Below are 18,062 nucleotides of genomic sequence, written 5' to 3' on the forward strand. Positions count from 1 at the left end.
GCCCATTGCAAAAACAATCGATTTATCAAGAAAGTAATCAGTGGAATAATCGCTAATTTGATAAAGCAAAAACAAACAAAAAAAAAAAAAAAAAAAAACCTTAATTGCTGCCCAAGTTGGTTTTATTCTTTTTATGTTTTTTTTTTTGTTTGTTTTTAATTTGGTGTTTTTGGACCAGATTCACTTTTTAATAGTTCTGAGAAAGCCCCATTTTATTGTGTCTGAACCGTAAGAACTTGGAATGATCATAGTTCTCAGAACGCTGTGTTGAGTGACTTTTTAAGCTCCATATCAAGAAAACATATTCTCCTAGCATAAGAGGAGCCCTAAGTGGCGTAAGAGTATATTGATTGGCTGAACATAAGAGCCAATGCAGCACCAAAAACCACCATTTTTAAAAACCCGTTAGCCGCGTAAACAACAGACTACACAAAACTCAAACAACAGCTTGTAATGTAAATGGGAAGAAGACACGAACGAATGGACCGACTGCGAAGTCCAGGCTTTACTGAGCATATACGTGTCAGAGGAAATACAACAGGATTTTGACTAAGCGAACCAAACTAGACATAAACCAGTTTACGTCACTTCGGCGTTCTTTGGCGAATGCAAAGAGAAAAACATCTCCTGAAGGTCTGTAATTCTCAGGGGAGCTCCCCAGACCTGTTTTGTCACCAAGAGAATAACACCAGCCTATCCTAAGAGAGATTTTTAGGACACAGTGACAATATTTTGAAATAACAAGTTAAATGTATTATCATGATGATAGAAGATGATTAACAATTTCTGCACTGTCATTGAAAACAAGCAAAACAAATTTGAACACTACAAAAAGGAAATTTCCAGACTCCCTTCTGTGCTAGATGACCTGTCAGATGTATACCTGAGAGCAGAGGTGAAAGTTTCTGAGGTTTCAGAGGTTGAAGGCTGTAGGCGTTATGAGCTGACACCTCACATTAGCCTCCGGCTCCCACAGACAGCCAGCGCAGGGAACACAGATAGTCAGCTTCCATTTGCTCACTTAACTACTATCTGAATAAAGGTGGCATTCTCACAGGGAAGCTGCAGTGGGTCAAGTATGCAGCCAGTCAGATATTCATGCCTGACTACGTCACTGTAGTAATATCGGTGTTTTTCTCTCTACCTTTAGTAATGTAGTGCAGACACGTCTGTCTGTCTGCTGACATCCCTTTGAACTCCTGTCCTGTGGGGTTGCTCACACCAAAAGGGTCTGCAATATCCATCTCCCAGCACCATTTTGGCCTGCGGTAGAGCTTCAAAAGCTTCAAAGCACACGAGTGACTTCCGACCTCACCAAGCATGATCCTCTGATGCGTGACAGACTGGGTGGAGGAAGTGTTGTACCGTGGGGACGACATCTGAGCGCGTTGGGTGTTGTAGAGGTGTGGGACAGTGTGCGCGTGATGTGTGTGACTCGACTGCAAAGCCGCTAAGCGTGCTGTTCTCGAACCCTAATTACCCACAGGAAAAACAACACACTAACAACTGGTCATGAACCCCAAAGACAGATTCTGACATTTCAGAGAAGGTCAAAGTTAATTACCGTGTGACACCGTATTCATGTGGAGGGTACAAGAGGAGATTGTTTGTGTCGGAAAATGCTTCCAAATTTAAATAAGAAGGTTACTTGTGTCACAACCCTACTGTTACACAGTTTCATATTGACAGTGCCAAATACCACCTTAATCAATTGATATGCGTGCCAAACATCACTGATGTGGAGGATGACAGAGAGGAAACTGTGGAGGAGGTGTTAAACAATTAGCTGATTAATCAACTGACTGAAGAATAAATGGGTACAATTTTGATAATGAATGAACGTTTGTAACTTATTAAGCCAAAATGCCAAACATTTACTGGTTTCACCTGATCACAGATGAGGAGGATATGCTCGTTTTCTCTGATTTATGTAATTTTGAATCCAGGGTTCCCACACATTTTTACCGATTCATTTTCAAAACCTTTCCATAACTTTTCACTTCATTTCCATGACTTAATTTCAGTAGTTTAAAAAAGGTAGGCCTATATAGCAGTACAGCCACTTATTATGAAACTTCCCACGCAGAGACGCAAACTGCTAGCACGCAAACTTTACTCACTCGTTAGATGTTTTCACTGTCAACAAGCTGCATTTGCCGATAGATGAGATCGGGAAATACAGGTACTTCAGAAAACATCAAGGCCACGCCCCTTTTTGGGGATAGAAAACTGTGGATCTTATAGATAGATGCAGTTTGACGTGTTTTTGAATTCTAATTTTGACACATCTGTGTGCATGTAATTCTTGTAAACACAGACTTGTTTTTAAAGACATGTCTAATAATTGCACAGTGAGCTTGCCCAAACTTGAGCATGCGTAATACCCTAATAAATCAAGGTTAATTGCCATCATGTCCCTTTAGTCTTCCCTGCCAAAGTGGATCAATGACCCAACACAGTGGCCAGATATTATGTATTCTGACATCTATACCTCTCTGGATCACAATAGTGTATCGCTGGTCTAAGTAATGTCTGTAAATGACCAACCTGTTTAATCACCAACTGTTTGATTCAGGCTGTGATTTAGTTGGAGGTGACAGTCTGATGCTGCTGTACTGTATGACTACATTACAGCACCTACCACTCAAGCTAACAGCTTGACTATCACTAGAATCTTTTAGCCATTCATCACACTGACAGTAAATATTCATGCATCTGATGTGCTTCAAATCTCAGTGTGAAAGCCTCTGTTTATCCACTATGCAACAGTTATCTGCATTTACTTGTTTCTCCTCTGATGTGACAGCGTGTTGGCGTGACTTTGGTGATGACACGTTGCCGGTCTGGTGTTGGTGTATTATATGATACTAGTGACATTTCAGCCGACGTGCAGTGCAGTGCTAGATTTGAAATTAGTAATACTAGGAACATATTTTGTGAAATGCTAGATATGTTTTAGGTATTTCTTGAATATATTTTAAACAATAGCCAAAACAATGTCTACATTTCCAGGACCTTCAGAGCCGTGGGAACCCTGACTACCTTTGGGTTTTCAGCTGAGTTCAGACCAAAGATTCACGAAGAGATGAACTGAAACATTCAACTACTTTCAATGCACCGTTCTAAAAACCTGCTGGTTCACACCAATGCAACTAGATGAGACTGTGTATCATCTGTATGCAACAACTCTCTGTACTTCTGTTCTGACTGGCAGCTTTTCAGGCTTATTTTGTGGCTGAATATATTTTGTAGCTTCTTAAAATATGAATGAGGATAGTGATAGTGAGATACTGGCTACGGTTGCATTTGTGGTGATGAAACAGCAAAAAACAGAAACAAAATGAACATCAGATGGACTGTGTTCATGATTAATACGCCACAATGAGCTATTAATTGTTTATGGAATAAGTTGTGGAAAATGTCCATCATAATATTTCAAAGCTCAAAGTGACGTCTTCACATGTCCGACAAACAAAGCCAAAAACAAAAATAGCATCCCCTTTACAAGAACATAAACCAGAGAGGGGCAGGAAGTCTTCATATTTGCGAGGCCAGAGACAGTGATTGTTTCGCATTTTTGAGATTCAATTTATTTTCTGTTGACCGACGTTTCATCACTTCAGCACTAATAAAAATCCCAGCATGGAGGAGATAAAATATGAGAGACAAAAATGTCTTCCTGAGTGGATGTAGGGGGTGCATGAACAATTGTTCCTGCCTCCGAACCAGGAGATGAAGAGAGTATAGATAGTATCACCATTACTTCCCTTGCGGAGGCTCTATCGTTGCATCACAGGATATAAACTATTAAGAACTGACAGGATAAATTATTAAGAGCTCCATTTGCATGACTCCATTATCCCCTGGATAAAAACAGACGAACATCATGACTTATACATACAAGTTTTGCGCGCTGAGTCCTCCACAAATAGCGAAGAGATGTCCTCGTCTACGCCAGCATCATTTTTGGCAATGCAGGTATAGGCGCCGGTGTCCTCAAAGTGCACGTTGCTGATGTGCACCTCGCTCCCATTAGCTTTGAGGAACAACACAGAGAGAACAGACAAAAAAAAAAAAGACAGTTTGCCTTCCAGAAAGAGATAAAAGGAGACTTCCATGTTACCATCCTCTGCTACCATTACCCTGTTACATAACCGTTCTCTAATATGTTGGGAAGGAAGGTGAGAGGTTTGTTTCAGGGAGAATTCAATAAGGTGGGAGTTCAAAGTAAAAATGTGGCGCACATGCTGTGTTTCTGTGAGCACTGGGAAAGGTTTCTGGTTTAATGTTTCTGTGTACAAGCTCAAAGGAAAAGCATCTGGCTTTGCTGGTAATTGACAGAATTACAAGAAACTTTGCCTCAGATTATTTCATACTTTCACCAATTTATCAAGATACCAATATTATGAATCTCTTAATGACCGAAGTTGAATTATTTTGCAGTTTCAAGCCAACATTTTTAAACTAAATTATCCAATGGCATCTAACCACAAGTTCAACCGACCAATCAGCTGACAGGCCAGCATCTTTCACTGCTGAAGACGTTAACTCAGCAGGACAAATGTATCATAAATACTTTTATTGTTACTGAAATATATGTGATCAAACAATTATGGAAACAAGATAATCGAGATAAAACGATTACTGAGCCGCATTCTGTTTCCCAATAATGCTCTGGTTTTGTCTTGTGTTATGAAGACAAGAAAGTGTGTTGGTGTAAAGTGTGTTGGGGAGGAACCTTGATGGACAAAAACACCAAGCGTTTGAACAAGCTGGTTAAAAAAGCTGGCTCAGTGCTCAGCAGGAGACTGGACCCACTAAGAGCTGTGGTGGAGAGAGGCACATTGAACAAACTGAAAGCTATAATGGACAATAGCAGACACCCTCTCCACAGCCTCCTGGAGCAACAGAGGAGCAGCTGCACCTCCTGAATCCAGTCACACACATCGCATTAGCCACAAGTGGACTTGACTATGGACTGGGCAATTTTATTTTAATTTAATTTCTATCTATGCACTTATTTTAACTTAGTTTATTTCATGTCTATTCTAATACCACTGTATTGTTGTTGATGATGGGAAGTGTGGATGTTGTTTTTGTTTTTTATGAGCTGCTGGACAGTTGAATTTTCCTTCAGGGTTGAATAACGTTCTTTCTATTCTGTTCTTTTCTAAATCCAGCGCACCTCTTTCCTTTACAGTGGTGCGCTTAGTGATGCCAACTTGATAACTTCTTTGTGACTATTTCAAAAAGTAACCCGCTGCCATCAAGACCACTGCAGGTGCAGCCTATTGTGCTCTCATTGTGTTACAAGGCGGAGCTCTCAGGATGGCTGCTAACAATCCTTTTACGTCAGCTTCATCAAAATGTGTCAATTAGCAGGAGGAGACCAAAAAAGACTGAAAGGTGAGTCATCTCTCCCCACAGCGTTCAGGCAGCCTCACAGTGCAGATTCAGACTGTGCTTAATAATAACTAATGCTTACAGAGTATTAATTATATATATGCATATATATATTGCACGTTGTAGAGAATAACAAATTAAAGCGTACAGTCCGAGTGCTTCAGCCCAGCTACAGTGTGCATTCATGTGTCTTATCAGTCTGTTATGGCTGCCCTGTAAAAAGGAGCGCAAGCTGCAGTTCAGAAATTATCAACAGCTCGGTCTTATGATGAAGCATTACATTACAATACTGACATCTGTGTTATCTATTTTCAGTTAATGACAATATGCCAGTATTTGAGTGGCTCAACTGCTACATTAAGACTTTTGGCCAATGAGCCACCTACAGTGTAGTTATATTTAAAGTAAAAAAAAACCCTCACAGTTAATAACACACAAAGTTCAATAAAAGCATATCTTTCCAAAGTCAATAAGTAACCATGTTATATAATCCTGTTGACCAGAATAATTGTGAATGTGATTTCTGCCATAATCGAGCAGCCCCACTATCTACACTACTACTATCACTACTATCACACTATGGGATAGTCAGGGTCATAAAATGTCTATAATAGTGACATTTATTTTAGTGGCAGGAGCATCAATTGTCAGAGCAACTGTAGCAGTAAAAGTGTTGGTAACAGCAGTAGTAAAATAATAATGGCTGTAACCGAAGTGGGAATAAAAATATATAAGTGTAAAGGCAGAGAGCAGTAAACTCTTGACTTCTGTGTACCTTGCAGGGTGAGTTGTTTGGACAGCTTGGTTGTGATGTCCATGCCGTTCTTCAGCCAGGCCAGCTGGGGGCTGGGGATGCCCTCGGCGTGGCAGCGCAGGCTGGCAGTGACGCCCGGCTCCCTGGCTTGGCTCTCTGGGTACACTCGAATGACGGGAGGAACTGGAATATGGTGAACAAGAGGAGAGAGAGACACAAGATGAATAAATGCAATGCATCCCACAACGTCGTTTACATCGGTACCACTTGAGGAGTGAGGCAGCCTTATTGAACGATAAGTTTTAGAGAAGATGCCAAGTGCTGAACTTATGGTTTGGCATTAGCATACACTATCAATAGGATTGAGTGTATTTTCAGCATTGCTGGATGCCTTTAGATAAGGTTAACGTGCTCTGTGAAGCCAAACAAATAAGATAGATAAATAAGGGAGAGAACCTCTGTTCGGACGTTATTGATTTTGCTTGGTAGCAATTGATTTTATGTAACCTTTTGTCAGGGAAGGGAATGGGGGGATAGATGCGAAGAAAACAAAATGTGTGAAGAAAGAAAAGGCACACACTAAACGTCCCTCTCTTCTGCAAACTGTTCCAAGAGCTGACTTCACACATTTCTGCACATTGTGCCACTGTCACGCTGGAGTTTCACTTTTTTACCCTACCCTGGAGCGAAAACAAACAAAAAAACTCCCCTACTGTACTTCCAAGAACCATACATCAACATAAATCAATAAAACACACAAATACATTAATAATATGCATTTATGCAGTGGCTGAGAATGGGCCACAAGTTTTGCTCTACTCCCTGTGGCTAAATTGTTCGAGTCTTGCTCCAGAAAACATGGAAAATATCAAAAGAATGAATTTGAATAATCCTTTAAAGGAAGAAGCCTCCTCTGAGTAGCATAACAATGATAACGCCTTTCAAAAAGGATAGTAGTATCTCTGGAGGAGACTCTCCCACAGAAATGGTGACTGAAACTTGGACAGTGACAATGAACTGTTTACAGAGCGACCATAAAAAAGCAGCATGAGTCATTCCACAACAGCCTGTCACATATAAGACGACAACCTGGCAGTGGTTTAAGTAGGGACATCAAATTTTTTTCTATCTTGCCATCTTGTTTTGAGCAATCCCTCACAGCCTCTGTGGCCCAAATCAGTGTCCTCTTTTTTTTTTTTTTCTCTCCTTTCTGAAACAGACTTCAGAGACATGAGCGGAGGATGGGAGCGAGAGTCTTGGCAGAAGCAGAGAAGGCAGACGTGCTGTAGAGACCATTTCCTGTGGGCACTGGGTTAGAGGAAGTCTTTACTCAGCCAGGTGAGTGAAATGACTGAAGATTGTTGCCACGGCCATCTGGTAACCACGGCACTCCGGGCTCTGGAGCTCAACCTGACTGCCAACATGCCAGCCAGAGTGGGCCACCGAGAGCTCCTGTGACACCCAGGTTACTTTACCAATCACAGTCACAGAGCTACTTTTACACCGATGGCCCTCAACAGTAACAAGGTTGACTGAGTAATGCCCACGGAGACAATTATTTTGTACAATCTTTTGAGTGACGATTATTACTCACACTTAATATCCTAACACGCCAATACAAGCACACAAAGGCTTTCTTAGTGTGTGTACAGCTCATGTTCTTTCTCTGGTTTTATTATCCCTCTTTTAATCAGTCTGTGTGTGCTGACTGTAAATCACTTTGTGACAGGCCTGTTAGTTGAAATTGCTCTGTGAATTAAGGTTGTTTGAATCTATAGCTGCATCTGTGCATTAGTCTCCCTGAATGCACACACGCCTCATTCACTAATACGTCTGTGGAAATGTTCTTACTCTGCGCATAAAACAAGTGCACACACAAAATTACTCTCAGATTCATGACACGTGCACACAAGACAATTTTGCTCTTACCACCGTGCATATGTTAGTGAATCAGAGTCATTCTAAACTGACAGACGCGTGCCTACTATTTGCAATCAGCACACTGCCACGCCCCCATTTCTCTATAAACAGAAAATACGTTTGCCCAGAGGTGTGTCATGGAAAAAGTGGTGAAGTTGTTCCTATGCACAGATTAAGGTCCTGACACACCACTGTTGACCGTCAATGAGCGTCTGTGAATGTCTCAGCAGTCAGAAAAAGCTGATAAGTATTCTTCCCTCTCTTCAAAGATGTTATGTTGGTCTCTGAAGATGATCCCCTACAGGCATGGGCTGCAATATCTTCCAGCCATGTTAGATATGCCATCTTAACACTTGCCTCAAGGTAAATCAGAATCTTGAGTGTCTGTTAATGACAATAATAATAATTTCAAGGCACTAAAAAATGCTGGAAATAACTGATCATTACAGGAAGATTAAAAAAAAACAATGAAAACTAAAACTGTTATAGTATAGATACACAAACTCTACTGTCAGCTAGGACTGAAACACTCAATTATTATAGTCAAATATTTTAATAATAACTATAACTGATGAGAATGAAAGGATATCAAATAAGTGCACGCATTAATAAATAGCTGTGTTGATTAGTTGGCCCCTAGGAAATTAACTGGCAACTGTTTTAATAATTGATTAATCACTTGAGTGACTTTTCAAGTAAAAATGCAAAACATTTGATGGTTCAAGCTTCTTAAACATTTGAATTGGCTGATCTCCTCTGTCTTAAATGACAGTTGAGTTTATACCTTTGGGTTTTGGACTGTTGGTGAGATGAGGACTCTGGGGAACTGTGACATTTTCATGATTTTCTGACAATTTACAGGCAAAAAATGAATTTTCTGACAATTTACAGGCAAAAAATGAATCCCAAAAAAACAATCTGCATATTAATAGATAATGAAAATAATCATTAGTTTATGCCTTACAGAAGAGAACTTTAATTGACCCTCTTTTCATCCAGTACTGATGATGGGGGATAAATCCAGCTGAGTCCATGCAGCCAGAACCAAAACTGAGTTTGTCCTTGACTGCTAAGGAAACTGAAAAATGACAGATTTGCTGGATGTGGAGGAGTTAAAGACTAAAGCTGGGTTCAGACAACAGGAGTTTTGAAATCCTAACTGATTTTGAAATCGGATTGCATCAGGCACATGAGGACATGATGTTCATCCCTCTAATCTCAAACATGCACACACTACGAGCCTTGAACACAAAGGAGCATCACACACTACAGAACATTATTAATATTACTGTGTCAAAGGCAGCATGAATGCACCACCTCACGTGAGACAACTTGCTGTAATGTTAACAATGTTGTGTTGTAATAAGAAACAAAAGCAGAAGCCAAAATGAGTCTGGATGAGAAAATGTTTGGAACGGGTTCTCGATTCTTCTGTGAGAGCTGGAAGTGAGATTTTAACTGTCAGTTTTCGTATCTGTCAACAGTAGTATGCTAGCTTAAGTTAGCCTCAAGGGCTAGAAAAGTTTACCAACACTGGCAGCTGGTTCATACTGACTGTAACTATTCAGATTTTTTTAGTACCTGCTATGTTTGGAATTATTAAGGCGACCCAATGAGCCTGTGAGGAGTTTGGGAGGTTTAAAACCTGATCTGCAAACCCCTCACATGAAGGGCTTTTTTACATTTAGTCCTTTTTAAACAAGCCAAGCTCAGTTCTCTTGAAGTGGACCAAAAAGTGGACCAACAGAAAAGACACTCAGTTCTTTTTGTGTTCACATACTCAGTTAATCTGAAAGAGGACTCAGTTCTCTTTCTGGTCAACTTCAGCTCTGATGGAGCCTGAGTCCTCTTTTTGTTCACACTATAGCCTATATATAATATATACTGACATAGCTTTGTCTTTACTTTGACGTGGCACTGCAGTGCAGTTATGAAGCCCCTCGCTTTCAGATTAACTTAAAATTGGAGGAAAATCTCAGCCTTTCTGCGTGCTATAGGACCAAACTACTCCTCGCCCTGCGTCCTTGCAAGCACTACAGGCCAACGTGGTTTCGTCTGTTTTTTTCAAGTGTCCCAGTGCAACAGCATGTAATCTAGAGGGCTAAGTACAATGGCAAAGAGCAAAGCAAACCTGGAGTGCTTAGTGTTCACAAGGCACAGCTTAGGTGAACCGCACAGTGGACTTTATGTGAACCGAACTCAGACCATCTCCCGAGGTGGTCTGAGTTCTCTTGGAGTGTTCACACACGCACAAAAAATGCCAAGTCACTGCTCTGAGTCCGTTTAGAGGGCTGAAAAGGACCAAGTGTGAAAACACCCTAACAGACAATCTGGGCTGAACCCTGTTACCGATCAAGGTCCCAGACCGGATTTCTCTTCCGACTGTTAAGAAGGATGAATCAGGAATAAATCAGCCCAAAATTTTTGTAGTCTGAACCTGACTGAACCTTAACTAACACAGACTATCAGAAATCTGGATTCTTAGACTCACGTATAAAGAGAGACAAATAACCAGATTCCTCTGTGCTACACATAATACCCAATCATCAATACCGTCTCTAGACTGCATGTAAATGTACTCATTATAAAGGCAAGGTGAGGCAAATATGCTCCACTCTGAATAAACTTATTTAATCCCACTATTGCAAATTTATTGCAATTCATGAGCGGTATTTCAGTTTAAGTTTTATGATCAGATGAGACTTCCTTCTGTACAAGGAGAGCAAGGGTTTACATTTGTTTGTTTGTGTGGCAGTGGTTGAGGGTCGATTTTGGGGTCATGGCACACATGGCATGTACCTATGTTCCTGGCCCATAACCACAACAACCAATTAATCAACAGCCGTATAGCACAAGCCTGGATCGACCAGATTCCCCCGAGCACGTCATTAATAAAACCTCTCAGGCAACCTCACAGAGTTGCGTTAATTAGTGTGTTGAAACAAAAATAAAACAGATCCTCAAGACTTTTGATTCATGAAAAAAACGCATTACTGCCACAGCCGCCAGTAATTGGTAAGTTTTTCAGCGACAGACACTTCACTCCAACAAAAGCTCACACACAGCACAGTGTATGTAAAAGTGATACAGAAGAAATACAGATTTAAAATACATTCTTTCTGCTGTATGCTTGGTGATACAAGCTCTATTGACCTGTCTCTAACACAGTGTTTTCCCCGGAAACTGCATTTAAAAAAAAAAAAGAAAGTGGGTTCATCTTCCATTCAAGGACTAGACGTGAATGTCATTACTCATTCAACAGTTTTTCTCTGCAGAAGAGGATGAATAGTGTGAAGGAAAACATTAAAATGATCTGGATGTAACTCAACCAGCTGCTTCCCAGCGGGTTCCGATACACTAATCCACCAGTTAATACTCATTCGCTTTGAGATGATAAAATGGAATTAGAAATACCTTTAGGCTACAGTTTGTCATGTTTAATAGCTCCATTTAAAAATATTATAGCTCATTTCTGTATTTATATACTGTGTGATTTAAAGGATGCCGAATATAGTATCTCTTTCCAACATTCATCTTTGTTTCACCTTTAAAATCTATCTGGGAACAGGATTTAGGAAAGGGGAGACAGGAGAGTGATCCTGTGATGGTGATGGTCTTTTGTTCAGGCAAATACAGTGTATAGAAATAACTTCTGATGCTATAGAGATTGATAGAAAATGGATCAAGCTTACATCTCATCTCCTACACCCTTTTTGGGTAAATTGCTTGTGAGATGTGAGATGATGGAACTGGTTGGTACTTTGTGCTGAAGATCCGCAATCATAGCTGAAAACACCACTACAGAAGTCAGACAGGTTACAGTAAAAGAGTAGGTGCAGTGTGTGTAGAGGTGTAATTATGGAGTAGCTAAGTGCAGGTGTAATCAGTGCTGTGAATGGGTGTATGGAGGTTGGCTGAGGCAGAGTTCAGTCCTCTGTAGGTTTCATGGACCTAATTCAACCAAACATCTGCGCGGGGAGGGACGCGCTGCCTGCCAAAACTTCAATAACCCAGCCTAGTTTCCTCAAACATCCAAATGAGGTTTCTACGGAGTTCAGCACGGCATAATTACTCACACACAACTGTGTTGGTAAGCAAAAATATTATTAAATATTATTTATAAAACCTGAGCATACTCGGTACATCAAGGTAATTCTGTGTTATTAAAAAAGTCATAAGAATATGGAATACATTAATGTTGGATGTGTAAACAGAATGATACACGTATGTTGTAGTCAACCTGGTTCCAGACCATTTTTACAGTGTTGCAGCGATTCAAATAGTCGCTGTGTCTAATAGTGGTTGTTTCCTATGGTTACAGGAACACTTGTTGTCTGGGAACCAGACAAATCTGTGAGCTCATGTTTTATTTGCTCTGGCAGATGCGTCTGATCCCCCACCCGTTCAAACAGATTTCCAGCCGACCAGGCCCACTTCGGGCTAATCACAACAGTTTATCTAACAAGGGGGATTTTTAATAACATGACTGACAACTTGTCTTAGCGTTAAATGCAAAATATGTGATGATGTCATTTTTGGCTCACGCAAGGGACTCTAAGGTGAGCATAAACCTATCTTTGTGAAGAGGAGCACCATTGAGGCATTATTGAAAACAATAAGATGGCTGCAACATTTCTGTTCAAGTACTTTTGTCAAACTCTGATGGAAAAAACATTAACATTCATCCAGCCGTATTGATGCTACACCATCACAGCTCATTTCTGTACGCTGTATTCCATTTACATTTGTTCATCGCTCAGACCCAATGTCACACATTCTGTTGCTCTCACTGGTTGAAGGTAAATGGACCTGCACTTATATAGCGCCTCTCTAGTCTTCTGACCACTCAAAGGGCTTTACAATGCATATCACATTCATCCACACGCATTCACACACTGGTGGTCGAGGCTACCATGCAAAGTGCCACCTGCTACTCAGCTTAAACATTCAAACACACTCACACCAATGGCAAGGTAATCTGGGGTTCAGTATCTTGCCCAGTATGTTGTTCATACTTCAACATGCAAAGACATGCTGTCCCTACTTCAACCACTGCCAGGTTGTCCTCTTATAGGTGACAGGCTGTTGTGGAGTGATCAAACCACAAATCTTCGGCTTAAAGAACGACCTGCTCTACCTCCGGAGCCACAGACGCCTAAGTGACTCAGATCCATGCCAAAGAAATGCAGAATTATTACAGTATCTAATCCTAAGACCTACCAGTCTTCACCCTGGCTGATATTACAATTGTGCCTGGGGGCATTTTGGTCTACAGTCGTTGATAACTCCTTTTGGAAACTGAAAACGAATGTAGAGGTTCAAGACTGGTCTGCAGTGCCAAGTTAGAACACTTGACAAACCACAGGCAGACCGCTAACCACTGAGGATTAGACTGACACAGTTATAAAGGCTGTTATGAGTTGACTTACAAAGACAACTCCTACATCAGCATATTTTTTGGTATTGTGGAAACTGACCGTTTTCAGACCAACATTAAATGACTTCTCATCCAGGTTGGTTGTACAGTATGTTCAGTCTTGACCTTGTGGTGGTTGTTGTAGATGTATCCTGTAAATGGTGTGGTGCTTAATTGATAAAGAAAAGATTGTGCTGTGAGGTGTTGCACTGTCTCAACAGTGTAAGAACACTAAAACTATTCTTTCTGGTGAATTTAATAAATGTTATGGTCACACTGAGTGCTGAATCTCTACCTCTCATAACTACTGTTTAAGAATGGAGCTCGTCACTTCTCACTTCAATCTCAAGCCTGAGAAGAGATTTTGAAAAAGCTGTGACACCACCGTTTGCATTGTATTAGCTCTTATGGATTTTTCAGTCAGGTATCCACTCTGAATATCTGGCTTACCCATCTCTACTGGAAAGATGTGACTGCTGTCTGTTTGTTACTCAGGGGATGGAGGTGGGGGACGGGGGCCTGAGTAGGAAACTTGTGTAGGAGGAGCCGAGTTCTATCAATGTGCAAAATTCCCACCGGCGGCCCATAGAGCTCAATAAAGGTCATTCCTTAGTTAAAGGCCCATTATTTGAGAAAAAGCTCATGTCAGTGAATTCCCTCTGTGACTGTGAGCGTGGGGGAGAAAGTACATCCTGCTCAGTGGTCACTGATAGAGGTCAATAAAGTGTTGTAAATTATTCAATTCCCCCCAAAGGTAGAATGAAAGAATGAAAATATGGTGAGCAAAGAGTAAGGAAGTATTTAATTAGAGGATTGTTTGAAAAAAAGAGAACACTCAGAAGGTTTTGGATGCAAATTAAAATGTTGCATTAAAATGTATGAAAGTTATATTAAATGTGTGTAATTAAATTCTAAACAATTGGGAATTGGGATAATTGTTGTTTTACGCTAAGCACAGTTTGCCACTGACGGTAATTAACTCACTACATAGCAAGGTTTTTTAAATTTATTTATTTTTTGGACGTGAGCTACATTTATGGATGAAAGTTAAATAAGAAATATAACACAGGAAGATAAAGTTACAGTGAAACTGAAGTCAGAGCGCGTATATCTTCAGTAGTGAGGCAGAATCCTTCAGATCTGATGAATCAAAAGTGGCACGGTTTGACGAAATACCTTCCTTATTTTATGTTTGCTTTTGATTCTATGTTTCCTTGTTTGTTTACATGGCTTTTGTATTTGCTTGAAATGCTTATTGAGGTGACATTCCTTCGATAAGCCTCTAGGGTTTTATTAAATCTCACCTGCACAACACGCTTCTTCTTTTGTTGTTGGATTTCTGCTGCTTTGTTTCATTGTGCAAAAAAAATAAATCAAATCATATCAAACAGTTGTCTTCCACCGGCACCTCCCTAACCCACGTTGTTAGATCAGGAGGAAGATGGAGAAATTAATAAGTTAGACCTCTACCATGTTCTCTTGGAAATGTTTTTGCCGACTGAAACCAGTACACGGTGCTGGTTCAAACCCAGGGTGGGGGAGCCCTCCTGTGTGGAATTTACATGTTCTCCCCGTGTCAAGTGTGGGTTTCCTCCAGGTACTCCGGCTTCCTCCCACAGTCCAAAGACATGCAGGTTAACTGGTGACTCTAAATTGCCCGTAGGTGTGAATGTGAGTGTGAATGGTTGTCTGTCTCTATGTGTCAGCCTTATGACAGTCTGGCGACCTGTCCAGGGTGTACCCCGCCTCTCGCCAATGTCAGCTGGAACAGGCTCCAGCACCCCCATGACCGCCAACAGGATAAGCTGTCACGGAAAATAAATGAATGACACCAGTACAGCCTCTCTCTACTATGATGTTGCTCTGCTAGCTACAACAACCAACAAACCGATGTGTAGCTTTATATGTTAGCTCTTGGCTTGATGCCCCAAATTATTTTTGATTTTATATATATATATGTTTGCCAAGAGAAATCTTAACAGGATTCATTCTGCAAAATGTCTCACTGTGCCTTTAAAAATGTTCAAAAGCTTTAAAAAAGCTGAAGTGCTTGACATGACATTGGGACCTTTAGGTTTTGATTGGTTTTGTGTCTTACAATTCATGCCTGTGACATCTTCAGACCTGCGGTAGCGAGCGGGTAATGAGCTGACACACCTGGTGTTCATTAGCTCTTCACCTCTACCTGCTGCTGCGGATGGTTTTACATTAAAAAGTATGAAGTACAAATATGCCTCTGACTTCAAGTGACTCCGCTCTTATACACTGATGTTCAATGAAATTAAAGGACAACATGAATTATTGATTCATGTATTGAAGGCAATTTAAAACACTGGTGGCATCCAGTTTTCTGCTTGAAGACATCAATAAACGTTCTTCCATCTCCCACAGTAAATCTGCATCTTTCACCAGGTCTCTAACAGCCTTATTAGCTACAGAGAGCCATGAAACTCTGCTCCCCCCTCTAAACAGGAAAAGGGTCTTCTCTGCCTTTTTAAAAATACCTCACTTACACACTCCACCAATGTGAATGTGTAAACTCAATTCCTGCGTGCAAATCAGCGTTTCCTTTGCTCGGACAGTCATGAAAATGAAAAGGAGCAAGCCGGTCGGTGGGATTTTTCCACTCAAAACTGGATTCAGACAAGATGTGAGAGAAGTCGCATTCTGATGTGTTTCTGAGAGTGTCAGGAGAGCCACTGCCAGGAGAATGCGACACAGCAGGGCTGACAGCTCCATCATAAAGCTCCCCAGCCAGTCGTCAATCACTCAGCAAGGCTCCCGTTGGCCATGGCGCTCTAGAAGATGAGCAGGCGTGCAAACACACACACACATATAACACATGAGAGCAAAGAACACACATACACCATGGCAGGAGACCACTTCACCATCACACTACTGGGAGATTTCCAGCTGAGGCTGGCAGACCTGTTACAGCTCTTCAATCAAATTCAACTTGGGGCTGTTGCTGAAAAACACGGCGGTCATAACCGCTGCACTGTGAGAACTGACCAGGTAACCATGAACAGCGCACACTCCAAACAACACACATGATGCTGTGCCCTCTCTATCACATACAGTACAGGCCAAAAGTTTGGACACACCTTCTCATTCAATGCGTTTTCTTTATTTTCATGACTATTTACATTGTAGATTCTCACTGAAGGCATCAAAACTATGAATGAACACATGTGGAGTTATGTACTTAACAAAAAAAGGTGAAATAACTGAAAACATGTTTTATATTCTAGTTTCTTCAAAATAGCCACCCTTTGCTCTGATTACTGCTTTGCACACTCTTGGCATTCTCTCGATGAGCTTCAAGAGGTAGTCACCTGGAATGGTTTTCCAACAGTCTTGAAGGAGTTCCCAGAGGTGTTTAGCACTTGCTGGCCCCTTTGCCTTCACTCTGCGGTCCAGCTCACCCCAAACCATCTCGATTGGGTTCAGGTCCGGTGACTGTGGAGGCCAGGTCATCTGCCGCAGCACTCCATCACTCTCCTTCTTGGTCAAATAGCCCTTACACAGCCTGGAGGTGTGTTTGGGGTCATTGTCCTGTTGAAAAATAAATGATCGACCAACTAAACGCAAACCGGATGGGATGGCATGTCGCTGCAGGATGCTGTGGTAGCCATGCTGGTTCAGTGTGCCTTCAATTTTGAATAAATCCCCAACAGTGTCACCAGCAAAACACCCCCACACCATCACACCTCCTCCTCCATGCTTCACAGTGGGAACCAGGCATGTGGAATCCATCCGTTCACCTTTTCTGCGTCTCACAAAGACACAGCGGTTGGAACCAAAGATCTCAAATTTGGACTCATCAGACCAAAGCACAGATTTCCACTGGTCTAATGTCCATTCCTTGTGTTTCTTGGCCCAAACAAATCTCTTCTGCTTGTTGCCTCTCCTTAGCAGTGGTTTCCTAGCAGCTATTTGACCATGAAGGCCTGATTCGCGCAGTCTCCTCTTAACAGTTGTTCTAGAGATGGGTCTGCTGCTAGAACTCTGTGTGGCATTCATCTGGTCTCTGATCTGAGCTGCTGTTAACTTGCCATTTCTGAGGCTGGTGACTCGGATGAACTTATCCTCAGAAGCAGAGGTGACTCTTGGTCTTCCTTTCCTGGGTCGGTCCTCATGTGTGCCAGTTTCGTTGTAGCGCTTGATGGTTTTTGCGACTCCACTTGGGGACACATTTAAAGTTTTTGCAATTTTCCGGACTGACTGACCTTCATTTCTTAAAGTAATGATGGCCACTTGTTTTTCTTTAGTTAGCTGATTGGTTCTTGCCATAATATGAATTTTAACAGTTGTCCAATAGGGCTGTCGGCTGTGTATTAACCTGACTTCTGCACAACACAACTGATGGTCCTAACCCCATTGATAAAGCAAGAAATTCCACTAATTAACCCTGATAAGGCACACCTGTGAAGTGGAAACCATTTCAGGTGACTAACTCTTGAAGCTCATCGAGAGAATGCCAAGAGTGTGCAAAGCAGTAATCAGAGCAAAGGGTGGCTATTTTGAAGAAACTAGAATATAAAACATGTTTTCAGTTATTTCACCTTT

At 41.3% G+C, this 18,062-nt stretch overlaps 1 protein-coding gene across 2 annotated transcripts in view; it reads right to left on the minus strand.

Annotated features, from left to right (window-relative positions):
* fstl5 (follistatin-like 5) overlaps positions 1 to 18,062 on the minus strand; it is a 263,518-nt gene that overhangs the window by 51,293 nt on the left and 194,163 nt on the right. For both annotated transcript variants that reach the window (XM_033633126.2, XM_078169520.1), the window contains 2 exons: positions 6,179 to 6,340; positions 3,902 to 4,036 (listed from right to left, as the gene is read on the minus strand). In XM_033633126.2, coding sequence (XP_033489017.2) covers positions 3,902 to 4,036; positions 6,179 to 6,340 — 297 coding nt within the window. The remainder of the gene's footprint in view (positions 1 to 3,901; positions 4,037 to 6,178; positions 6,341 to 18,062) is intronic.

Source organism: Epinephelus lanceolatus, chromosome 7 (assembly GCF_041903045.1).
Source record: "Epinephelus lanceolatus isolate andai-2023 chromosome 7, ASM4190304v1, whole genome shotgun sequence".
In the NCBI taxonomy this organism is placed as follows: Eukaryota; Metazoa; Chordata; class Actinopteri; order Perciformes; family Serranidae; genus Epinephelus; species Epinephelus lanceolatus.